Source organism: Neovison vison, chromosome 5 (assembly GCF_020171115.1).
Source record: "Neovison vison isolate M4711 chromosome 5, ASM_NN_V1, whole genome shotgun sequence".
Lineage (NCBI taxonomy): Eukaryota > Metazoa > Chordata > Mammalia > Carnivora > Mustelidae > Neogale > Neogale vison.
In genome coordinates, this window is record NC_058095.1 from 35,357,392 (window position 1) to 35,384,167 (window position 26,776).

The 26,776-nt window shown below is 37.9% G+C and overlaps 2 protein-coding genes across 3 annotated transcripts in view; one reads left to right on the top strand and one right to left on the bottom strand.

Moving 5' to 3' along the window:
- The window catches only part of APPBP2 (amyloid beta precursor protein binding protein 2), a 63,345-nt gene that overhangs the window by 10,150 nt on the left and 26,419 nt on the right, over positions 1-26,776 (bottom strand). For both annotated transcript variants that reach the window (XM_044248507.1, XM_044248508.1), the window contains exons 2-9: positions 24,110-24,198; positions 20,860-21,011; positions 17,881-18,004; positions 9,216-9,384; positions 4,559-4,648; positions 3,113-3,180; positions 2,927-3,032; positions 2,100-2,224 (exon numbers count right to left, since the gene is read on the bottom strand). In XM_044248507.1, coding sequence (XP_044104442.1) covers positions 2,100-2,224; positions 2,927-3,032; positions 3,113-3,180; positions 4,559-4,648; positions 9,216-9,384; positions 17,881-18,004; positions 20,860-21,011; positions 24,110-24,198 — 923 coding nt within the window. The remainder of the gene's footprint in view (positions 1-2,099; positions 2,225-2,926; positions 3,033-3,112; positions 3,181-4,558; positions 4,649-9,215; positions 9,385-17,880; positions 18,005-20,859; positions 21,012-24,109; positions 24,199-26,776) is intronic.
- Positions 12,048-12,622, top strand: LOC122906495 (cyclin-dependent kinases regulatory subunit 2-like). The gene has a single exon (XM_044248509.1). The coding sequence runs from the start codon at positions 12,172-12,174 to the stop codon at positions 12,409-12,411; it is 240 nt and encodes a 79-aa protein (XP_044104444.1). The 5' UTR covers positions 12,048-12,171; the 3' UTR covers positions 12,412-12,622.

The following is a 26,776-nucleotide window of genomic DNA, read 5'->3' on the forward strand; positions in this document are numbered from 1 at the left end:
TTTCATTTACTTTATTCTTCACACAGAAGAATTTATCTTAAAAAATAAAAAATAAAATGTACAATTCAATAGTTTTTAGTATATTCAGAGCTGTGCGCCCATGACCACGAGCAATTTCAGAGTATTTTCATGACCCTAAAAAGAAATACTGGCCCATTAGCAGTCTCTCTCCATTTTCCTCCAACCCTATCAGCCCATGGCAACCACAAACTTATTTTCTGTCTCATAGATTTGCCTATTCTGGACATCTCATATAAATGGAATCATACAATATGTGGTCCTTTGTGACTAGCTTCTTTTAATTAGCAGAATGTTTTCAAGATTCATCCAGGTTGTAGCAGGTATCAGTTGTTTTATTTTAAAATCTGCCCTTTTCTCCCCTTTATTTTCCCCTCCAAAATATTACTGATTCCTTCTCTTATATCAGGTAAGCAATTTCTTTCTGTAAAGGGCAAGATAGTTAAGTATTTTAGGTTATGTATGCCACATACTCTGTCTCCACTACTCAACTCTCCTAATGTAGCAGGAAAGCAGCCACAGACAATACATGAGTGAATGAGTATTGCCATGTTCCAATAAAATTTTATTTTCCCTGCAGGCCATAGTTTACTAACCCATTTTATATATTTAATCATTTAAAGATACTTCATAGTATCAATCAAGAAGTTCTGTTAGGGGGTGCCTGGGTGGCTCAGTGGGTTAAAGCCTCTGCCTTCGGCTCAAGTCATGATCCCAGGGTCCTGGGATCAAGCCCCGCATCGGGCTCTCTGCTCAGCAGGGAGCCTGCTTCCTCCTCTCTCTCTCTCTGCCTGCCTCTCCACCTACTTGTGATCTCTGCCTGTCAAATAAATAAATAAAATCTTAAAAAAAAAAAAAAAAGAAGTTCTGTTAGCCAGTATTCTTTGGGTTCTAATCCTGTTTGTTATATCTGCTGATTCTCACTCATAGAGGAAATGTTTCCATATTTTATTTCAAAATTTTTTAATGGTGAGTTCATCTTAGCTGGAGCTAGATCTACGGAAATTCTGTTTGGTTTGGACTGAGAAGTTCCAAGAGTTTTACACTTTCTCCCAAAAGGCATCTCAGGAGAACTAACAGTCCCAAACTGCTTTTTAATGTTTTCCTCAGTTTGGGGGTTCCTGAATATATGATGCAGTTATAAATTCCACTGTGAGATTCTGTTTTTGTTTAACTGAGAGCCCAACCTGAGATGAATTAGTTTCTTTGTCCTTTCTTGTCAGTGGGAACATTTTTTTCCCTCCTAGTCTCCCCTTACCCTGATGGTGCAGGCTTGATCTTGGCTTCAGGTTGAGGGTTTCAGTTCTAACTCAGTTTCCTGTGGACTAAATGCCTTAACTCATAAACTCAGGATTATTGTCCAACCAAGGTTTACAGAAACTTCTAAGCGTTCCCATCATCCCAAGGTGGTTATACCACAGTTCATGCTAACCTACTGGATTTTAGTCCATGAGTGGCCCTTGGGGATTTTATTTATCTCCTGCAAGCTCAGTTATGCATTTCCGAAGACAGCGGTTATATTTTATTCAGTATTTCTGCATGTTTTGAGCAAAATGTTTTTAGGTTATGTTTGTCAGTTAGCCAGAGACTACTGTATTACTCAAAGAAAAATTACTGAAGTATTCAGAAGATAAGCCATATTCCTTAAGAAGATATGTAACTCTCAATATTAAACCATGTAACTTCTTTTTTTTTTTTTTTTTAAAGATTTTATTTATTTATTTGACAGAGAGAGATCACAAGTAGGCAGAGAGGCAGGCAGAGAGAGAGAGGAGGAAGCAGGCTCCCTGCCGAGCAGAGAGCCCGATGCGGGACTCGATCCCAGGACCCTGAGATCATGACCTGAGCCGAAGGCAGCGGCTTAACCCACCAAGCCACCCAGGCGCCCTAAACCATGTAACTTCTAAATAAATGGCTTATAAATTGGTATGATTTTAAATGAGTTCAAGAACATTTCAGGCATCTTGTTAAAGCTCCAGAAGATATATTTAATCCATAAATATATTAAATATTATTGCATTAGGAAAAAAAACAACAGCAACAGCATTTAATTGCTCACTGAAAAGGAACATGGAACTTACAGTGCATTGTCAAATTTCCCAGAGCTATACTGATGAACATAAGAAGAATAAGCCAAGTCTTCATGGGCTGTTGCTACATGGATATTTTTGCCACCAAACACTGACTGCCGAATGTCAAGGGCTGCCTGAAAGTATAATGAAAATAATTATTACTATAAATCCTTAGAAAGCACTGCCCAGTAATATTAAGCATCCTAATAACTTAAATATATGTTCTACATATCAATACCATCAGTTTTGAAGCAAAAATCCTGCTGTATTTAAATCAAAAGAGAACATAAAAGTCACCAAAAGGCCTGATTTTCTGAAGACTGAATCTAACTTAAAAGACAATGGTTTCACAATAAAAATTATTCATATGTCTGAGAATTACAGCAGTGTTTTTCTCTCTATGTCCTTCTTCATAAGTGCAACATAAAATCAAGGATACTTTGTCCGGAGTGATGGTGTAACACATTTACCTAAGAATGACTAATACAAGGCCTAAAGTAATTGTTATCAACCCTCCTTGCTATTACAAAGACAGCTATAATGACTCAGGCTAAATCAACAATGAAGACAAATCTTCATTTGGGCAAATGAAAAATGGAAAAGTACTCTTGCATATGAACCCACAAGTCAAAAATTGTTTTCCTCGATGGTTCTCCATAATTCCTAACATTTACCTCTAATGCTTCTACATATTATTTAGTAAAAGAATGATGTTCCATATATGAGGAGGGACTCAGAAAGAGTTACTTTTAGAGAGTGGATTATACGCCGCAAACAAAAACATGTCAGCAAGTCAATTCAGGTTGAAAGAAAAAAAGCATTAACTGTTAACATACCTGATAAATTGCAACAGATTGACAGATATTATCTACATTGAGTAAGTAGAACCCATAATCTAGCAGTGTATCAGAATATTTTGGGTGTTTGGATCCAAAATGATCCCTATAAAAAGATATAAAACTATTAGGATATAAAGTAGAGAGAGACAATCTGAAATGGTATTTTTAGTAACAATCACCTACCGTGCCAAATACACTGCATGTTTAATTAACTGTTCTGCTTTCTTAAATTCACGTTTTACAACACAAGCCTAAGGATAAAGTGAAAAATGATTAAATAACTCTCAAACAGTTACTTAGTGTACTGAAAAGTAGATTAGACAGTCAGACTACGATGGTCCCCCCAAAAATAAATAAATAAAAAAATAAAGCATCCTCCAACATAAATAGAAGGGTTCTATTTGTAATTTCTTCCCTTCCAAGTACTCGAAAATTCTATTATAAACAGACCTGTACATATCTTGGGAAATAATACAGTTTAAAATTTTGACATTCATGCCCAATACAAACCTGTTATAACAAAGTTGCCTTACAAAGATGGTGTACTCCCATCCTTCCAGATTATATAGTAAATAAGTGGGGGAAGGGCTCAACACAGAATTTTCTAAGCTACTTATTTATATCCTAACTCTAGAGTGGCTTAAATATCTTGTATTTTTCATCTTTCAGTTTTAAAATGCACAGAATTTCAAGTTTTTCCTCATCTTAAAATATTCTGATTCATGAAAATGGCCAGTTTTCAAACCCTAAATATTATCTGCATATAGAAATATAAATCTTGCACATAATTAAACTGTCTTTACATTAACTGCATTTTTAATGTTTTAAATTAATTAAAATATATTAATATCTCTCTTCTGGGTCTGATAATAATCTGAATACTTGTACTATATACTTCTCTAAAATAATTTACCTAGTAAGTTTCAAAGAAATTTAGACTCTTCTAAATCTGTAATTTTAGAATCTTTCTTCTAAGTGAAATTTCCATAATTAAAACCAACCAAAATGAAATATTCAAAATAAAAAAAAAACTCTAGGTAGAAAGAATACATCTGAAAAGCACGTCAATGCTTTAAAACCTTAGTACACCAAACCTGCAATTTAAAAATAAATGGCTTCGAAGAGTGAATGCACTTATCTATAGAATAAGAAGAAACTGAAGAGAAAATCAAGTAAGTGCCACTCAGCAGCTCAAGTAAAGGGAGTTGTGACACTGTAAGGCTTCACACTATCACTCCCAGACTTAATACTAGGCCACCCTTTAGGAGAAAAATGACGGAAGTCCATACAATTATGGCATGAAGAATTCACGCTGCTGGGAAGGTTAAGAAAAACAAAAGCAAACCCAAGCTAGAGTAGCACCAAAATACTGCCTCTATCTATAGTTCAGTGAGCTGAATTATCAAAATGATTTTTTTCATGGGTTTTCTAGGTATAGGAAAATTAGCTCAATTCTATATGCAGATTTCTAAATCTGGTTTCTAAAACTAAGCACAGAAATTGAGAAAACAGACCTTGTTAGTCCATGGAGTATGCAGTATCTAACTTGTTAAATAACAGGTTAATTAAAACAGATTTAAAGCTGGCTAAATCCTTTAATTCATTAATAAATTTTAACATTATATTCACCTTAGAAGCTTGTCTTAAAACATCCACCACAACTTTGACTGGTAAGCCCACTGTGATTTCTTTCATTGCCTCAATGCACCATTTGTAAGCCTAAAAAAATATTTACACAAGAGCAAAAACTGATCAGTCAAATTGACAATAATGAAATGACTGTGTATCTTTCTACCCAACTTTCAAGTACTTGAATAAGAATACATACAAAGTATTTCCACTTATAATTTTCTGAGAGTAAATTTTCTTGAAAGTTTCAAGTTTGTTACACTTTTCCTTGAGTAAGTGACACAAAGGAAGTCAGGGGCATTTCTCTCTTGCCCACAAGCCTTTGCATATACAGGTCCCTCTGCCTTACATACACTCCTCTTTCCTGAACTAAACCCACATAACTTATTTTCCAGGTTTCAGCCCTATATTAGGCTTACTGTACTTTCTTCCCCTACTGTCATCTTATTATTTTGTATCTTAACTGCCTGTTTAGTTGAGTGCTTAGTTTGTGAGAGTTATTGTTCTAAGTACTTTATGTGCATGAACACATTTAACTGATACACCAGTCCTATCAGATGCATACTATTATGGAAAACTGAGGTACAGAGAGGTTAAGTACCAGGCAATGTGTTAGCACCTAGGTATCTACTGGGCAGCGATAAAATATGTCCTTCCTCTCCTAGTGGTTAGTGGGGGGGGGGGTGACAAAACAAATTACTTCAGATAGTAAGAACTGTTTCAAAGAAACAAAACATTATAGGGGTCCCTGGGAGGCTCAGTTGGTTAAGTGCCTGCCTTCGGCTCAGGTCATGATCCCAGGGTCCTGGGATTGAGTCCCGTGCGTCAGGCTCCCTGCTCAGCCTGCTTCTCCTTCTCCCTCTTCCGTTCTCCCTATTTGTGCTCTCTCACTCTGTCAAATAAATAAATCTTAATAAAATAACACAAAAGGGGGTGCCTCAGTGGCTTAGTCGTTAAGTGTCTGCGTTCAGCGCGGGTCATGAACCCAGGGGTCCTGGTATTGAGCCCTACAGCGGGCTCCCTGCTCTGTGGAAAGTCTGCTCCTCCTCCTCTCACTCCCTGCGCTTGTGTTTCCTCTCTTTCTCTCTCTCTGTCAAATAAATAAAAATCTTAATAAAAAAAAAAAAAGAATTATAAGGAATGAGGGAGGGAGAGGAAAAATTAGAAAACAGTAAAAAAATAAACATTTGTTACCCTCTGCAAACTTCCTTCTCTTCATTCCACCTAAAAGATTCCAAAGTAGGGGCGCCTGGGTGGCTCAGTGGGTTAATGCCTCTGCCTTCAGCTCAGGTCATGATCCCAGGGTCCTGGGATCGAGCCCCGCATCGGGCTCTCTGCTCAGCCAGGAGCCTGCTTCCTCCTCTCTCTCTGCCTGCCTCTCTGCCTACTTGTCTACTTGTGATCTATCTCTGTCAAAAAAAAAAAAAAAAAAGATTCCAAAGTAATTTTGATGTAAAAATGAAATGTATATGATTTAGGCCCAAAAACCTGGTTGTTTTTAAGATAATAAATAAGCATTGGGGCATCTGGGTGGCTCAGTTGGTTAAGCAACTGCCTTTGGCTCAGGTCATGATCCTGGAGTCCTGCATCATCCAGCATCAGGCTCCCTGTTCAGTGGGGAGCCTGCTTCTCCCTCTGACCCTCCCTCCTCTTGTGCTCTCTCCCTCTCATTCTCGCTCTCTCAAATAAATAAAATCTTTAAAAGAATGTTAAATAAGCAGATTTTGTTTCAGAGTAGTAAGTTAAAATCTTCAAAACTGTACACTGTAATACTTTTTTTTTTTTTTTAAGATTTTATTTATTTGACAGAGAGAGATCACAAGTAGGCAGAGAGGCAGGCAGAGAGAGAGGGGGAAGCAGTCTCCCTGCTGAGTAGAGAGCCCGATGCGGGGCTTGATCCCAGGATCCTGGGATCATGACCTGAGCTGAAGGCAGAGGCTTTAACCCACTGAGCCACCCAGGTGCCCCTACTGTAATACTTCTTTAAAATATTTACTTCCTCGGGGAAGGATATACTTCCCTTCCACATTAAAGATGATAGTGGCCATGTGATTTCCTCTGGTCAATTAAAAACTTAATTAAAATATGAAAGTGAAAGGGCGCCTGGGTGGCTCAGTGGGTTAAGCCGCTGCCTTCGGCTCAGGTCATGATCTCAGTGTCCTGGGATCGAGTCCCGCATCGGGCTCTCTGCTCAGCAGGGAGCCTGCTTCCCTCTCTCTCTCTCTGTCTGCCTCTCCGTCTACTTGTGATCTCTGTCAAATAAATAAATAAAATCTTTAAAAAAAAATATGAAAGTGAAATGAGCAATTTCTATTGGGAAAAAGCTTCAAGAGCAAGTAGTACTTCCTCAAGATGCTTTTGCCTCTGCTCTAAGGCTGCTAATGTTTTAGACAGAGGATGCTCCATCATACGGGGTTTTGATGATCAAATGTGAACAGAACGTTAAGCAGAACCATAGGCATCCCAAGACAAGATGCAGCATGAACAAGAAATAAACTTATCTCTCCACGTCACTGCTAGTTTGTCAGCATAGCCTAGCCAATAGTATCAAAATACAGTGATAATTCATCAAACTGTATCCTCAATATTTGTGTACTTTTCTGTAGCTATCAATGACAAACTTGTCTATACATATTTTTAAAGATTTTATTTATTTATCAGAGACAGAGAGCGAGCACAAGCAGGGGGAGCGTCAGGCAGAGGGAGAAGCAGGCTCCCCACTGAGCAAGAAGCCTGATGCGGGACTCAGTCCTAGGATCCTGAGATCATGACCTGAGTCCGAAGGCACACACTTAACTGACTGAGCGACCCAGGTGGCCCGAAACTTACCTATATTTAAAATAAACTATTTGGGGTGTGTGGCTGGCTCAGTCAGTAGAGAATGTGACTACTGATCTTAGGGTCATGAGTTCAAGTCCCACACTGGCCATAGAGCTTCTTTAAAAAAAAAAAAAAAAGTGAGTTCCTATACACAGATATATAAAAATGGTGGGAAACAAGATAGGATTGGGAGGGAGACAAACCATTAAGAGACTCTTAATCTCACAAAATAAACTGATGGTTGGTGGCGGTGGGAGGGTAGGGATAGGGTGGCTGGGTTATGGACATTGGGGAAGGTATGTGCTATGGTGAGTGCTGTGAAATGTGTAAGCCTGATGATTCACAGACCTATACCCCTAGGGCAAATACATTATATGTTAATAAAAATAATTTTAAAAATTATTTAAAAAAAAGATGGTGAGGCACCTGAATAACTTTTAAGGTAGACATTTCTAATACTCAAACTGTTGTATATCGTACTCTCATTTCCAGTAGTCAGCTATCCACACAAAGGCCTTCTGTGAATGGGGTTCTTTGTTCTTGGTGTGTGAAAATAAAAGAAAGAGGCTGAGTTTTATATTTGGATAAGCTATAGAACAATTATTGCACAGAAGCAGCAGCAAAATAGAACTAATTCAGCAGATATAGGAATTCATCATCAAAAATAACCAGAAGAACATACCTAACACCCCTCTAAGAAATTGTAGGCTTGTTGATAAGGGTTTTAGATTTTTACATGCAGATTTGATGCCTTCTTATATGGATATTAAGGATAATCCTAGCATCAGGGCTGCACAACCTCACTTTATAATCATTCTAGAATTTTCTAGCTTTACCTCTAATTATAATTTTCCTTTAAATATGGAATATTAATGGAGCAAAAATCAAGACAGGCATAACTGTAAAATATGAAAGCTAAATGACTGCTATGTGGCAACATAAAATAATTATTTTTCCATACAGAAAACAACCAAATAAAGGAGTTAAAAAGACATAGGTTACTTCTCAACTATGTATTCATTAGCACTGAAGCATGAAATTAATAGCATAAAGACAGGAGTGAAACTATCTTTCTTGTAAGGCAGAGGAAGGAGCAAAACAATGCGAAAAAGTATAAATAAAATCTAGCTTTCCATTAGAACGAATGCCTTCAAGCTCTGAGAGTTCACCCAGAGCTACACATCAAAAAAAAAAAAAAAAAAAAAAAAGGATCTATTAAGGGTTAATTTGACAGAGCATGCCCATCAAAATAACTTAGATAGAGATTTATTTGGTCAAATTAAAAACAAAAATAGGCCATAAACCATACATGTGTATGTTTAAAATATATCTCATAGTATACTCTTTCTGCCTCATTTCAAATATTCCATTATAAATGTGTAGTGCTTTAAGTAAACCTGATATGTGAGAATAAAATCTATTAAGACTAATACAAGATTATATGATTTTTCCTTTTTCTAAAGTTGAGGTACAGTTGACACACAATGTTATAGTAGTTTCTGGTGTACAACACAATGACTGGACAATTTTATACATTATGCTATGCTCACCACAGTAAGTGTAACTACCATCTGTCACCATATAACATTATTACAATATTATTGACTATATTCCCTATGTTGTACTTTTCATCCCTATGACTTACTTATTTTGTAACTGGATGTTACCTCTTAAATACCTTTTACCTATTGTGTCCATCACCCCCAGCTCAGGTTCCTCTGTTTTTTTTTGTTTGTTTGTTTTTTGTTTTTTTTTTTGGTTTATCTGTTTGTTTTGATTTTACCATCTGTTTATAGCTACTTGGTGGTCACCAAGAAATGCACTTCAAAACACTCACCTCATCATAGTGACTCTTTGCAAAGAGTAGTGCACACAGTTCTCCATACAGTGCAGCTTTGTTTGCTTGCTGGCCATGTTTTGAGAGTTTATCCATATATGTCTGAGCTAACTTAAATGTTTCTTCACCCAAGTGATATTTGCAGTTTCCATTTCGCACATGAAGCAACCTGCAAAGGCAGAAATAACATTCCTCTATTTTTGATATTTCCAGCGTGGTCCTCTTGGAGGTCCCCACTTAGTACCCAAATGAGTTAAGGAAACTAGATGCAAAAAGTGAGGCAGCACTGGAAAGTAACAGTCTGGGCCAAACCAAGATTGACTAAAACACGTAAGAGTATATGCTCTTTCCAGAAAACTACCCATGATTAATTCTCACCCAACTCTGCTTCTTTGGGGCAGAGGGAGAAGCACTCTCCCTGCAGATCAGGAAACCTGATGTGGGAATTCATCCCAGGACCCTGGGATCATGACCTGATGATCTTTGTGCACTCAGTATGTGCTATATCTAATACTTAACTCTCTCTGTTCCAAATCCAAAAGTAATGCAGTCTCATTATAAAAAATTTAGAAAAAAATGAAAAAAAAAACCAAAATCAACATGAAATACTATTACCTACCATTACTTTCTGTTCTTTTTTCTAGTCTATTTGTGGAACACCTGATCAGTAACCTCATCTCATGTTGCTTCATAAATGCTCATTTTTTGTTATCTTTCCAATAAGGTAAGTTCACTGAAAATAGTGGTATTGTCACCTATTTCTTTTAAAACCTTTATCTTCTATGTGGAAAAATACAGAGTTCTTCACACAGAGTAACTGTAAAACCATGTTAGACTATCTAATGATATGTAAGAAGAGTAGGTCAGACTGTGATACGAACAGACTATACATCTGTACAGACTATGGAAAACAGAACAGTGAAGACCAGAAATGTGTTTGTGTATATATTATAAAGCTGGCTACAACATTATGTGCATGTATCACTGCCAATACAATTTTCTGAAAATGCTCAGTCCTGAGCAGGAAGAGGGTGCCCCAATGATCAGGAACTTCTTAAAAAAAAAAAAAAAAAAAAAAAAGATTTGAGAGAGAGTGTGTGAGCTCCTGCAGGAACTTCTTAAAGGTACTTCTCAGGGTAGACAGGGAAGAATTCTCTTAACAAGTTAATATTTGAGTTGATACCTAAATGATGAAGCAATCATGTAAAGGTCTGGAAGGAACCATGCTTCAAACAGAAGGAATAACTGGGGTGCCTAGGTGGCTCAATCAGTTGAGCATCAGACTCTTGATTTCAGCTCAGGTCATGACCTCAAGGTCCAGAGATCAAGCCCCATGTCTATCTCCAAGCTCAGAGGGGAGTCTGTTTGGGGTTTTCTCTATCCTCCGTCTGCCCTCCCCCCAACTCTCTAAAATAAATAAATAAATCTTTTTTAAAAAATTCCTTCAAACATAAGGAATAAGCAGTGCAAAGCCCTGAGAAAGGGAAAAAAATTCTGGCATCATCAAAGAACAGACAAAAGTCCAACCTGTCTAAGATATAATGAATAAAGGATTATAAAAAAGAGGCAAAAAAGCAGAAATTAAAAAGATTTTATAGGGCCTTGCCAGTCAGGGTAAGAAATTTTGGTTGTAATGGTGAGATATGATTTGATTTATCCTCTAGAACAATGCTAATAGAATTTCCTGAAATGCTGTGGATCTGCTCTGCTCAATCTAGTAGCCACTAGCCACAGGTGGCTACTGAATATCTCAAATGTGCCTAGTGTGACTAGGGACTGATTTTTAATTTTTAACTTGAATTAATTTAAATAGTTCTACATGGTGGATGGTTATCATACTGGACAGTGCAACTCTTGAAGGATTGCTCTGGCTATGCTGTGGAAAATGGATTACAGGGGCACCTGGGTGGCTCAACTGGTTAAGCAGTTGCCTTCAGCTCAGGTCATGATCCCAGGGTCCTGGGATGAATTCCCACATCAGGTTTCCTGATCTGCAGGGAGAGTGCTTCTCCCTCTGCCCCTTCCCCTACTTACTGCCCATGCTCATTCTCATACTCCCCCTCTCTTAAAGAAAAAGAAAATGGATTACAATAAAGCCAAGAGTGGAAGTAAGGCAATCAGGACAGAGGTATTACAACAATCCAGAAGAAAGAAAGACCTTGAGAAAAAAGGATAGGTACTGGAGATAGAGCTGACAGTTATCCAAACAGTTCAATAGGAAAAGGTTAAACTCAAGCATAGGTTATAAATTCACAGAATGAAAAGAACGGTATTAACCTCTTTTTTCTACAATACTAAGAATTGCATTTCCAACAACATTCACTGTAGATATTCCTCCTAAAAATAAATTTCTAGAAATTATTTAATAATTGGCATATGATGGGGCAGCAAACTAAATATGCTAAGCCAGAAAAGCACAGCTTGTTATCGTCTCCAGTCCCTGCTGGTTGTCTCTTGAAACAAAAGGGCAAATTAAACATATGGAGTCTCTCTTCAGGGTCTGTACATCCATCTGGGCTGACACAAAGCAGGATCAAGGATCCAAGAAACTTTTGGTCAACTGAAGATCTAATTTTGCCTAATACTCAGCCTAACAAAAAGGCAGGTTCTCAAGGTTCTCCAACTGTGGTTCTCCAAAGTAAGCACAGTATTTTATTATTTTTAAAAACGATTTTATTTTTAAGAGCAGTTTTAGGGATGCCTGGGAGGCTCAGTCAGTTAAGTGTCTAACTTTGGCTCAGGTCATGATCTCAGTCAGGGTCCTGGGATCAACACCTGCGTGGGACTCACCATTCAACAGAGAGTCTGCTTGTCCCTCTACTGCCATAACCCTGCTTGAGCTTTCTCTCTCAAATAAATAAATAAATAGGCAGTTGAGTCGTTGCCTTTGGCGAGAGGCGGATGTGTGGCCCTCTGTGCCCGCTCTTCGAGCCCGACGCTCCCGCCCGCCCGCAAGATGGCCCACAAGCAGATCTACTACTCGGACATGTACTTCGACGAGCACTACGAGTACCGGCATATTATGTTACCCAGAGAACTTTCCAAACAAGTTCCAAAAACCCATCTGATGTCAGAAGAGGAGTGGAGGAGACTTGGCGTCCAACAGAGTCTAGGCTGGGTTCACTACATGATTCACGAGCCAGAACCACATATTCTTCTCTTTCGACGACCTCTTCCAAAAGAGCAACAAAAATGAAGTCTACCTGGGGATTGTCAATTAAGTCTTTTTCAAATTTAACGTATATGTGTATATAAGGGTAGTATTCAGTGAATACTTGAAAAATGTACAAATTGTTGATCTATACCTGTGCATGAGCTGTATTCTTCACAGCAACAGAGCTCAGTTAAATGCAATGGCAAGTAGGTTACTATAAGGTGTTTAAGATAAAATTTCTAGTTGGTTTTTCTCTTTAATAGAAGTGCCTGTTTGACTTTACCTGTTACTTTTGTTAAATAAAGTTTGTATGTTGCATTTATTTAAAAAATAAATAAATAAATAAATAAAACATTTTTTTAAAAAGGGAAATTTTAGGTTCACAGTAAAACTGAGCAGAAGGTACAGAGATTTCTCATATACCCTCCTTCCTGCAGTATTAGCTTTATGAAAAAATACAATCACATCTACCTGATCAAGAGCTATTGTCAAAAACAATTACATTTAATTGATTAAATAATTCACTGTTTGAAAGGCAAATATACAAGTTTTTGTTTTTTAAATTTTTATTTTTAAGTAATCTTTACACCTAATGTGGGGCTCAAACTTAAAACCCTGAGATCAAGAGTTGCATGCTCTACTGACTGAGGCAGCCCAGCACCCCTGTAAGTTTAGAAGTCATTAATTTATGAATATATTCACTATGAGACTAAGTAAGATGACTAGGCCAAACCTCCTAAGACACAATAAAAATAAATATATTAAAAGTAAATGTGAGGGCGCCTGGGTGGCTCAGTGGGTTAAGCCGCTGCCTTCGGCTCAGGTCATGATCTCAGGGTCCTGGGATCGAGTCCCGCATCGGGCTCTCTGCTCAGCAGGGAGCCTGCTTCCTCCTCTCTCTCTCTCTGCCTGCCTCTCTGCCTACTTGTGATCTGTCTCTGTCAAATAAATAAATAAAATCTTAAAAAAAAAAAAAAGTAAATGTGAAAAAAAATAGTCTCTCTCCTCTTTACAAGAGTATGTCTCCAAGAACTATTTAACAATTTTGGAAATAAATGACAGACTAAAATTCTTTTCTATTGCGGTAAAATATGCAACAAAAAATCTGCCATACTATTTTAAGCATACACTTCAGTGTCATTACAGTCACCATATTGTGTGACCATCACCACCATCTATTTCCAAAACTTTTCATCACTCCAAAAAGAAACTCTATAACAAGCAATCAATTCCCATATACCCTTTACCCCACCTGCACCATTTACACTCCCATTAGCAAGGATCCCAATTTCTTCAAATTCTTAATAACACTTAACTTTTATTTTTAATTATAGCCACCCTGGGTATGTGTAAAGTGGTATCTCATGTTTGATTTTCATTTCCCTAATGAAAAATTATGCTGAACATCTTTTGGCTATTTTATCTTCTTTTTTGGACAAATGTGTCCTTGGGGCCTTTACCCATTTTTTTTTTTTCCAATTTATTTATTTTCAGAAAAACAGTATTCATTATTTTTTCACCACACCCAGTGCTCCATGCAAGCTGTGCCCTCTATAATACCCACCACCTGGTACCCCAACCTCCCACCCCCCCGCCACTTCAAACCCCTCAGACTGTTTTTCAGAGTCCATAGTCTCTCATGGTTCATCTCCCCGTCCAATTTACCCAAAAGCACATACCCTCCCCAATGTCCATAACCTTCCCCCCTTCTCCTAACCCCCCTCCCCCCCTTTACCCATTTTTTAATCAGGTTGTTGTTGAGCGGTAGTTCTTGATATATTGGATACTACACCCTTATCTGATATATGATCTGCAAATATTTTCTCCAATTCTCCAATTCCACTTTCTTGATAACATCCTTTGATGTGCATAGTTTTTTATTTTGATGAAATCCAACTCATCTGTGAACAGAAATGGTTTCACTTCTTTTTTTTTTTTTTTTTGGTTTCACTTCTTTCTTTCCAATATGGATGCTATTTTTTCTTTTTCTTGTCTAATTCCTTTAGTTAGAACTTTCAGGGCAATGTTTAATAGTAATAGTGAAAGCAGGCATCCTTGATCTTGTTCTTGATCTTAGGGACAAAGCTTTTCAGTGTTTCACCATTGAGTATGATGTCAGCTGTGGATTCTTCGTAAATGCTATCATGTTGAGGAACTCTTCTGCTCCTGGTTTTTTGAATGTTCGATTATGAAAAGGTGTCAGATTTTGTCAAACGTCTTTTGTGTCTATTGAGAAGATTCTGTTTCTTTCCTTCTTTTTAAAATTTTTATTATAGAGAGCTAGTGAGCGTGTGCGCACAAGCAGGGAGAGAGGCAGGCAGAGGTAGAAAAAGGCTCCCCACTGAGCAAGGAGCCCAATGAGGGACTCAAAAGACCTGAGCCAAAGGCAGATGCTTAACCAACTGAGCCACCCAGGCATCCTTCCCTTCCTCCCTCCTTTTTTTTTAAAGATTCTAATTAATGATCTGACAGAGAGATACAGCGAGAGACACAGTGAGAGAGGAAACATAAGCAGGGGAAGTGGGAGAGGCAGAACAGGCTTCCTGTGGAGCAGGGAGTCTAATGCGGGACTCCATCCCAGGACCCTGGGATCATGACCTGAGCTGAAGGCAGTTGCTTAACCAACTGAGCCACCCAGCGCCCCCACTGACTTTCTTACGTCAATCATCGTTGCATTCCTGGAATAAATCCCAATTACTCCTAGTATACAATCCTTTTATATGCCATTAGTTTGATGTGCTAGTATTCTATTGAGAATTTTTTTTAATTAAAAAAAATTTTTTTAATTTAACATATAATGTATTATTAGCCCCAGGGATACAGGTCTGTGAATCACCAGGTTTACACACTTCACTGCACTCACCATAGCACATACCTTCCCCAATGTCCATAACCCCACCTCCCTCTCCCTACCCCTTCACCCCTGCAATCTGATGAGAATTTTTACATCTGTATTCACAGAGGATATTATCCTGTAATTTTCTTCTCTTGTGATGTCTTTTTTCTGACTTTGGTATCAGGGTAATGCTGGCCTCATAGCATGAGTTAGGAAGTATTCCTTCCTCCTTAATTTTTTGGAAAACGCTGAGAAGGTCTGGTGTTATTTCTTTAAATGTTTGGTAGCACTCATTTGATGAGAAATTCTGGTCCTGGAGTTTTCTTTTTGGAAGGTTTTTTGGTTTTATTTAGGTTCCATGCACACTGTGGAGCCCAATGTGGGGCTCGAACTGGAAATCAAGACCTTGAGCTAAAACCAAGAGTTGGATGCTTAATCAACTGAGCCATCCAGGTGACCCACGTTGGAAGGTTTTTGATTACTGATTCAATCTCTACTTGCAATAGCTTTGTTGAGATTTTTGGGGGCCAATTTAGGTAATTTTGTTCATTTCTAGGGATTTGTTCATTTCAGCTACAATATCTATTCTGTTTGCACACAGCTGTTCATAGGATTCTCTTGTGTTTCCATTTCTGGAAGGCTGGTAGTGAAACCTTGATTTGTATTTCTGATTTTACCCATTTGCATCTTTTTTGGGGGGTGGGTCAGTCTAGTGTGGTTTTAATTTTATGTGTGGGAGCAAAGCACTGTGAGATGCTGCAGACACTGCTAGCTCCGTAACTAATAGCATTTTTCCACCTCATGCTTTGTTGGCAGGAGCCTGATTTTGTTTAGGCATTCATCTCTTTCTCTGCTTCGCTCTCTGCCTGCTTGTGATCTCTGTTTGTCAAATAAATAAATAAATAATATTCAAATTCTGGGTATTTTTAGGGTATGCTGCTTATATAGGTGGCTGCTATCTTATTTGCTACACATGGCATTTATAATCTTTTTAGTGGACTTATTTTATTAGCAATATCCCTTTTGTATCAACTAATGGTTTTTATCCTGAATTTTGCTTTATTGTTAATACTGTTAATACTTTTTTTTTTTTAAAGATCTTATTTATTTATTTGACTGAGAGAGATCACAAGCAGGCAGAGAGGCAGGCAGACAGAGAGGAGGAAGCAGGCTCCCTGCTGAGCAGAGAGCCCGATGTGGGGCTCAATCCCAGGACCCTGGGACCATGACCCAAGCTGAAGGCAGAGGCTTTAGCCCACTGAGCCACCCAGGCACCCCTGTTTATACTATTTTAACAATATATAGCTGTATTTCACTTTTCAACACTCTTTGTAGATACCACATTTACACAAAGGAATTGAGCTCATTTCCATATACTGTGATGATAGCCAAATTTGGTTTTAAGCTTATCATATTATTGTTCATTTTTCATTTAGTAAACTTTTTTTTTCATTTATCATATTTAATTATTTCCTCTCTTCTGTTTTTATCTCGTTTGGACAGTTTTCCTATCATTCTTACCTCCACTACCACTACCCTAATTTAAAATGTCTATCACACTTTTGCATTATATAAATTATAATATCCAACCCTAGCACTGATAAGGTATGACCATGATAGCCATTCCTACTCTACTGAGCCTTTATTTGTTTAGAGAAATTCCATAAGTATTTTCCTCAGCTCAAGTACATTAAGTATACTGTACCCTATATATTTGAAAAATTTATTTTACCCTAAAAATTGGTGAGGTATAGCATTTTCTCTCAGTAACGGAGATATTTCTATCTTATAGCTTCCAATTTCTATGTATTCTTTGATTTTAGGAACTCCAATTGTGTAGGGGCTCAGGGTTCTTTTTAAATCTAGATTCAAGTCTCTCTCCCACCAGTTCAGAAAGTTCCTTTCCACACTTAAAATTGAAAAATACACCAATACAATAATTGTGGTTATTTCTGGACAACAGGATTATAGATAGTATTTATTCTCTTCATAATTTTGTTACGTACATAGAAAAAATAAAGACAGTAAGAAGAAAGCATTACCTCTCAACTACCTTGCCTTTCCTTTAAGTACATCTGTTAAAAAATATATTTTAAAGAAAACAGGTATTTATAAGTAAAATACTAATCTTCTTATACATAATTCTAAAAATGCATCAAGAGTAAAAAATAAGGGGCGCCTGGGTGGCTCAGTAGGTTAAAGCCTCTGCCTTTAGCTCAGGTCATGATCCCAGGGTCCTGGGGTCTAGCCCCACATCGGGCTCTCTACTCAGCAGGGAGCCCGCTCCCCCCACCCCTCTCTGCCTGCCTCTCTGCGTCCTGTGATCTCTGTCAAATAAAAAAATAAAATCTTAAAAAAAAAAAGTAAAAAATAATTCTCAAGAAAAACACAGATTTATTTTGCCAGCAACCAGTGCCTAGCACAGTTCTGAATACACTGAGGCATTCAATAAATATTTGGTGAGTGAAGAGAACACACAAGCTCTATGACAAAGTAAAAAATATTAAGCTAAGGTGATTATAGCAAGTTAACTATATTTTAGAGATGAGAGACACGAGGCCAGACTAATGAAACATACAAATTATCACCTCAGAGATAAATGTTGGAGCACGCTTGAAGAGCTAAAACTACAAAAGCCACTAAAGACCATTAGAGTAGGATCTGTTTCAACTTACCTCACACAACATTCTACTGCACGAAACCAATGAAGCATCTCATCATGTAGAGTACACAACTGAAGACAGGATAGAAAAACTTTCTCAGCATCACTGTACCAGCCTGCATCTGAAAGAAAGCCACCTAAAGGACAAGAAAACTAGTAATTTTAAGTAATTTAATAATAAATCACTTAAAAGCTAAAGTGACATGCTTAAAATGAATATCATCTAAAATGAAAACAACCACAGTATTCAAGTTCTGTGTCTGGCCCAAAACAAAGATACTGTAAAACAAAACAAAACAGAACAAAAACTTATAAACTAGGGGAATCAGAATGATGTTGAGGCCTTGAATAAGGAGTCAAGAGTTTTAACTCTCTAAAAATACTCCATAACCTACGAATTAACATTTTCTGGTTAATTAGTCATATATTCTAATGATCCCAACATTTTCAATTTGCAGGGCAAACGTAACTTTTTAATCTCTCCATGCTCAATTTCAAAGAACATCTCAATAAAGCTATCATTAAAAAAAAATCTCCATCACTGCATACTTTTGGTATTAAATTTTTTTCACTGTTTTGGTAATTTTAGGATCCAGACCAATAATGTAACTATGAGTTTTTTAGAATTTCATTCTATCTCCAAGATGTTTCTTCAACCTGGCTCAGTACAATGGCCAGATACTGGTATACATGTTTGTGGAGATGACAGAGGACCTCAATGAACACAAACCTTCCTGCCTTTCACTTTTGTTGATTCTAAAGTTGCTCTCCCACAGATTTTTACATGACCCTCTAGGACTAAAGGGATGTCAACCTTAACATTCACTGAGATCACACATTCTTGCTATAGACATTCTCTGGTCATAATTCTTAGTTGCAATTTATATTCCATGGGACTACCGAAGGATAAATGTTTTTTTTTTAAAAGATATTATTTATTTATTTGACACAGAGAGAGAGATCACAAGCAGGCAGAGAGGCAGAGAGAGGGGGGAAGCAGGCTCCCCGCTGAGCAGAGAGCCCAATGCGGGGCTCAATCCCAGGACCCTGAGATCATGACCTGAGCGGAGGCAGAGGCTCAATCCACTGAGCCACCCAGGCGCCCCATGTTTGTTTTTTTTTTTTTAGAAAAAAAAGTTCTGAAGTTCCTCCAGCAAACTGTCTATAACCAATACAAAGAATTATTCTAAGACTAATGGAAATGATCATGAAAATGTGTTGGCAAAGAAAGTGTATGTGCATGTATGTGTTAAGACAGCTAAAACACATACATGCCAATGAGAAGTTAAACATGAGAGTCTGTACTGATGGATTAGTTCTGTGTTCTGATGGTAATGACAGCTGTACAAATCTTTACATGGAATTAACCTCATGGAATACCGTTATGTGGAAATAACCTCAGACACTAGGGATGCCTGGGTGGCTCATTCAGTTAAGCAACTGCCTTAAGCTCAGGTCATGATCCCAGGGTCCTGGGACTGAGCCCCGCTGGGACGCCCTACAGAGCAGGGAGCCTCCTTCTCCCTCCCCCTGCTTGTTCTTGCGCATTCTCTCACCCTCTCTCTGACAAATAAATAAAATAAAATATTTTAAAAAAAAAAGAAAAAGAAACACACAGACACATGTACACGAAAGTACATGCAAAAACTTGAAAATTAAATAAGGTCTATAGTCTAGTTAACAGTATTAAACCAGTGTTAATTCCTGGTTTTGATACAACGAATCTACAATCATTAAAAAAAAAATTTTTTTTTAAGATTTTATTTATTTGAGAGAGAGAGTGAGTGAGCATTGAGAGGGGAGAAGGTCAGAGGGAGAAGCAGACTCCCCGCAGAGCCAGAAGCCCGACGTGGGACTTGATCTTGGGACTCTAGGATCATGACCTGAGCTGAAGGCAGTGGCCCAACCGACTGAGCCACCCAGGTGCCCCTAAAAATTTTTTTTAAGGACTGTATTTATCTGAGAGAGAGAGAGGGAGAAAGCATGCAAGCATGTGCCCACAAGTAGGGGGAGTGGCAGAGGAAGAATGAGGCAGTAGCAGAATTGGAGAAGTAGGCAGGGAGCCCAATGAGGGGCTCAATCTCAGGGTCCTGGGATCATGACATGAGCCTCAGGCAGACGCCCAACCGACCCACCCAGGCACCCCATCAAAAAAATTTTTTAAAAGAAAGCAAGAAGGGCAACAACAACTTTAATAAGTAGTTGCCTGAAACATACTTATCTATGTAGATTTATAAACAGCATATTAAATATTATATAAACCTTAAATACTTTTCTCTATGTAACATACAAAAACTTTACAGATCCCTTTCCCATGTATGTTTTCAGTATTTTCTTAACATCCTCCTGAGGAAATAAAAAATTATCTTTATTTTACAGCCTGAAAACTGAGGCTCCAAAAGGATTAAGTCCCATGTCACAGCATATGGTAAGCTGGTGAAATAGGCTGCTGGCAGCATGACATGTAGCAAAATATATGGTATGGATCTACAGACAGGGGATTCTAAACTTTTAGTACACTACTAGCTATGTGACTAGAGCAAGTTACTTAAATTTTCTGAATCCTTACTCATTTGTAAAGTGCTCACAATACTGAAATGTTGTGAGGATTTAGAAACATAACGTTTAGGGAGCACCTGTGTGGCTGAGTCCGTTAAGTGTCTGCCTTTGGCTCAAGTCATAATCCCAGGGTCTTGGAATCAAGCCCCACATCAGGCTTCCTGCAGGGAGCCTGCTTCTCTCACCCACTTGTGTTCTCTTGCTCACTCTCTCAAAAAAATAAATAAAATCTTTTTTTGTTTTTAAATAAATGCCTCCTGTAGTGTTTGGTTTAAAGTTACATTCAATAAATCACATTTAGTTTTTCTGATGTTTTTCTCACAACCTCCATATGTAGACTTTTGGAATGTCCTCGTTGAATCCTTTATTGTTAGTAAGTTTAATATGAGTCATATTATAGAACAAAATACTCCTCTATTTTACTATTACTTACCTAAAACAAAGCCAACTTGAATGGCTTTTTCTTTTACTGCAGCATCTGATTCTGCTATGTAAGAGCACCGCCTACTGAATGAGTAGGCCAAGACCGAAGCAACTTTCACACCATGATCCATCAAAGCCTGGAAACAATGATGAAGCAAATGTCTGCAAGGTAAGAAAAGGTTATTTTATAAAGGTAACATAGCTTATAGTTTTAGAAAGTGCTAGCTTTCTTTTTAAAAAATAACAGTACCATTATTTTAAAAGATGGAACAAGATAAAAAACCTTTTCTGCCTTACGAATTATGAGGCTACAATAATCCACAATTTAGCCTAGTATCTTTATTCAGAGGATCACTGAGTGATCCTTTATGTGTAAACTAATGGCAGTAAAAAGTAAAACTAACTTTTAAAAACCTAACAATCTTATAATTCAACAATAACCCAATTTAAAAATGGGCAATGGATCTGAAACAGAAGAGTTCCTCAAAGAAAATAAACAAATGACCAATAAGCACATGAAAAGATGATCAATACTATTAATCATCAGGGACATGCAAACCAAAATCACAATGAGATACCACTTCACACCCTGTAAGTGATTACTATTCTCAAAAAGTGATGGCAAAAATATGTAAACACTGGAACTCTCATACACTGATGGTAGGAATGTTAAAATGCAATAGCACCTATGGAAAATAGTTTTGAGGTTACTAAAAAAGCTAACCATAGGGTGATCGTATTTATACACCCTAGTTATATATACAAGAGAACTGAAAACATACGTCCACACAAAATCTTATCCATAAATGTTCATAGCAGCATTATCAGAATAGCCAAATAGGCAAAATGTTTATCAACAGATGACTAAACAAAACACAGTATGTTCATACAATAGAAAACTATTCAGCCATAAAAGGAAGAAGTATTGATACAAGCAACAACATGAATAAACCTTCAAAACATTATAAGTAAAAGAAGCCCGTTACGAAAGACCATATATTTTGATTCCCTTTATATGATGTGTCCAGAATAGGTAAATTCAGAGACAGAAAGTTGATTAATGGTAGGCCAGGGTAAGAGGACATAAGAAGTGACTGTTAATGGGTACAGGATTTCTTTTCGCGGTGATGAAAATGTTCTAGAATTAGAAAGTGGTGATGGTTGCAAAACCTTGTGAATACACTAAAAGCCACTGAACTGTACAATTTAAAATGCTGAATGTGGTGGTATGTGAATTATATCTCAATAAAAAATTGTAAATAACAACTGTAAATAACAGAACCACTGCTTTGGATAAAGGGGAAAAAAAGTCAAACTACATGCTTTTAGTTTTACAAATATATTAAACACTTACCAAGGGATTTGGACTTGGTGAAAGATAACCTGAGAGATGAAAGAGAGGTATTCCACTAAATCTTTACAATGGCCATGTTTAGAATTGTATAGAGAAATTCAAATCCCAGAAAGCTAACCTTTTCTTAAAGAATTTTTATTTATGGTTTTTATTTATTTGTTTATTTCACAGACAGAGATCACAAGTAGGCAGAGAGGCAGGCAGACAGAGCTGGGGAAGCAGGCTTCCCCCTGAGCAGAGAGCCCAATGCGGGACTCGATCCCAGGACCCCAAGATCATGACCTGAGCCAAAGGCAGAGGCTTAACCCACTGAGCCACCCAGGCGCCCCTTAAAGAATGTTTTTATTTTATTTATTTATTTATTTATTTATTTTAAAGATTTTATTTATTTATTTGACAGAGAGAGATCACAAGTAGGCAGAGAGGCAGGCAGAGAGAGAGAGGAGGAAGCAGGCTCCCTGCTGAGCAGAGAGCCCGATGCGGGACTCGATCCCAGGACCCTGAGATCATGACCTGAGCCGAAGGCAGCGGCTTAACCCACTGACCCACCCAGGCGCCCTTAAAGAATGTTTTTAAAAGAAGTTTTTCTGTAGCCTTCTTTATCAATATGAAGTTCTCAGTTATGTTTGTTTTTTTTTAACAGATTTATTTTAATTATTCAACCAGTAGTTTCTCTGTAATACAAAGGCCACATTTCAAAGTTACCCCTGAATACTGAAATTATGCTGATTATTTACCTGTTTATTATTACTATTATTATTTTTTAAAGATTTTATTTATTTATTTGACACACAGAGAGAGATCACAAGTAGTCAGAGAGGCAGGCAGAGAGAGAGAGAGAAAGAAGCAGGCTCCCTGCTGAGCAGAGAGCCCGATGTGGGGCTCGAACCCATAACCCTGGCATCATGACCTGAGCCAAAAGAAGAGGCTTTAATCCACTGAGCTACCCAGGCGCCCCACTTGTTTATTATTTTATCATTCTTCTCTAAAATACAAAATCCACCAAAAAGAGACACAGATTTTATTCACTGCTGTAATCCCCGATCTTCAACAGTACCTAACAAAGACTAGGCATTCAACAAGTATATACTTAGTTAATTTGTTGAACAAATGGAACTTGATAATGTTCTTATTAGAGACAGCAGTATTTTGTAAAAACTACATTCTTATTTTCCTAGAGTTAGGAAAAAGAAATGGCTTTTAAAGCAAATTCTGGGGACGCCTGGGTGGCTCAGTTGGTTAAGCCGCTGCCTTCAGCTCAGGTCATGATCCCAGCGTCCTAGGATCGAGTTCCACATCCGGCTCCTTGCTCAGCAGAGAGCCTGCTTCTCTCTCTGTCTCTGCCTGCCACTCTGTCTGCCTGTGCTTGCTCTCGCACTCTCTCTCTCTGACAAGTAAATAAATAAAATCTTAAAAAGAAAGAAAGCAAATTCTGGGATGAATCCTTTTTTATTTATTTATTTATTTATTTATTTATTTATTTGAGAGAGAGAGACAGTGAGAGAGAATGAGCGAGGAGAAGGTCAGAGAGCGAAGCAGACTCCCCATGGAGCTGGGAGCCTGATGTGGGACTCGATCCCGGGACTCCAGGATCACGCCCTGAGCCGGAGGCAGTTGTCCAACCAACTGCGCCACCCAGGCATCCCTCTGGGATGAATCCTAAAGAGAACAGCAAGTATAATCAAATGCTGTGTCACTATACATGTATGTGGTTCTTACTACATGGTAACAGCTACCATGGGAAAGATAAATTCAATCTCATTTTCTTGAACACAAAAAGCAAGGTGGTACTGATGGTTTCATAATGGGAATTGCACTTAATGCCAGTGAAGTACACCTAAGAAGTTACAATGGTAAAATTCAGGCATGTATAGTTTACTGTAATTTTTTTAAAAAGTGATTTTACCTTTTATCCAAAGCTCTCAATACTTTAGCAAAAACTTCCAATTCACAAAATTCACTGCCCAGTTGACATAAGCGTCCCTGTTGGTAAAGCTGAAATGAAAATGAAAAAGGTAATTTTAAAATGTTAATTTAATTTTATACTTTAGTTATACTTACAGATATAATTTAATTGACTTAATATTTGATTATTTCATGGATATTACCCCAAGTCGGTATGATCACACAGCAGTATCAGGAAACATACGTCTGCTGTCTGAGAGAAATACAGCAGTAAATTAACAACTTTTTTTAAGAGGGGAGAAGGGGCAGAGGGAGACAGACAATCCAGGGCAAGCTCCATGCCCAGGGGCTCAATCTCACAACCCTGAGACCACGACCTGAGTCAAAACTAAGAGTCAAATGCTTAACTGACGAAGCCACTCAGGAGCCCCTAAATTAACAAATTTCTACAATTCATAAAAAACATTTTAATAGTTGTATATAAAGGTAAAAGTTAGCATTTATAAAATAGTATCTGGTACATGTTGAACACTACAAAGTGCTATATAATTATTTATTATATAAACTTAAAAAGTTATGGGGCGCCTGGGTGGTTCAGTCAGTTAAGCATCTGCCTTTGGCTTAGGTCATGATCTTGGGGTCCTAAGATCTAGACCCATGTCAGGTTCCCCATTCAGTGGGAAGTCTGCTTCACGCATTCTCTCAAATAAAACTTTTAAATAAACATAAAAAATTATATATAAGAAACTTTTAAAATTAACTTTTCTTTAAACAAAACTAGATAGTTAATGTAAAATTATCAAAATTATAGCACAGATAATGTCCAAAAGCCAGAATGCTCAATATGCCCCACTTAAAGGGCTCCTCAGACTACCACAAGAATCTCAGCTCAGTTCTGGCCATAACACTTTACAAGCACACCAAAAGACATCTAAAGTAATCTAGGGGGGCACCTGGGTGGCTCAGTCGGTTAAGTGTCTGCCTTCAGCTCAGGTCCTACTCTCATGTAGTCCTGGGACCAAACCCCAGGTTGGGCTCCCTGCTCAGTGGGGAATCTGTTCCTTCCTCTCCTGTTGCCCCCTCCCTCTGTGCTCTCTCCTGCACTCTTTCTCGCTCTCTCAAATAAATAAAGTCTTAAAAAAACAGTAATAAATAAAGTATTCCAGGATGAAAAAAGAACTAAAAACACAAAATAATCCAAGATGGCAGGATTTCTAATCATGTCACAATCATTTATTCATTTTGCCTTTTTAGAACTTTTGTTTCAAACATTTATTTATTTGATAGAGAGAGATAGAGAGTGCAAGTGAGTCTGTGGGAGAGGGGGCAGAGTGAGAGGAAGAGGATCTCAAGCCAACTCACACTGAGGGAGGAACGTGATCTCACGACCTGGAGATCATGACCCGATCTGAAAGGAAGAGTTAAGCACTAAACTGACTGAGCCACCCAGGCACCCTTAGAACATCTTTTAAAAATGACATTTTAGGGATGCCTGGTTGGTTCGGTAGAACATGCAGCTCAATCTTGGTGTTGTGAGTTCAGGCCCCACATTAGGTGTAGGTATTACTTAAAATAAAAATCTTAAAAAAACAAAAAGGGAAAAAGAAAATTTTAACAAATGTGTTAAATGTTTATCATGAATAATACATGCACACAGTTAAAAAGAGACAAATAAATACCTCTGCCCCACTCCAGCTTCACCAGCTTTTGAATTTATATGTATTTTATAAATACAGGGCCTTAGAAGGCTTGAATTTTGTTTTATTAATTCACTTTATAGGCACTTAACTTTTAGCTCAGTTGATAGAACATGGGTTTCAGAAAGAGGACAAGATCTAGAATTCATTTGTCAAATGGGCCATTAACTTTGTGCTAAGAAAATATACCACAAGCTCAGTCAGCTAGTTCTTGGGCCAATCACTAGTCTCAATGGAAGCCAGGTCAAATTAGGTAGATACTTTAATGCAAATCAATAAAGACAACTCTGAAAAATCCCTAACTCTTGAAGGGGAGAACAGATAAGGGACCACCAAATGCTCAGGAAGAAAAGGCAGAAATGTTTCCACATAAAATGGTCAGATAGTCATAATAACAGTAAAATTTTAAAATGGATGCATTCCTAGAGATGTATAAACTACCAAAACTGGGAGCGCCTGGGTGGCTCAGTGGGTTAAAGCCTTTGCCTTTGGCTCAGGTCATGATCTCAGGCTCCTGGGATCAAGCCCCACATCGGGCTCTCTGCTCAGCAGGGAGCCTGATGCCGGGCCCCCCTCTGCCTGCCTCTCTGCCTACTTCTGATCTCCCTCTTCTGATCTCCCTCTCTGTGTCAAATAAATAAATAATCTTAAAACAAAACAAACCCAAAAAACAACTACCAAAACTGAACCAGGAAGAAATAGAAAACCTGAACAGACCCATAACCAGTAAGGAGATTGAAGCAGTCATCAAAAATTTCCCAACAAACAAGAGCCCAGGGCCAAAGGGCTTCCCAGGGGAATTCTACCAAATATTTAAAGAAAAATTACTATCTATTCTCCTGAAACTGTTCCAAAAAAATAGAAATGGAAGGAAAACTGCCAAACTCATTTTATGAAGCCAGCATTACCTTGATCCCCCACCAAAGACCCCATCAAAAAATTATAGACCAGGGCGCCTGGGTGGCTCAATG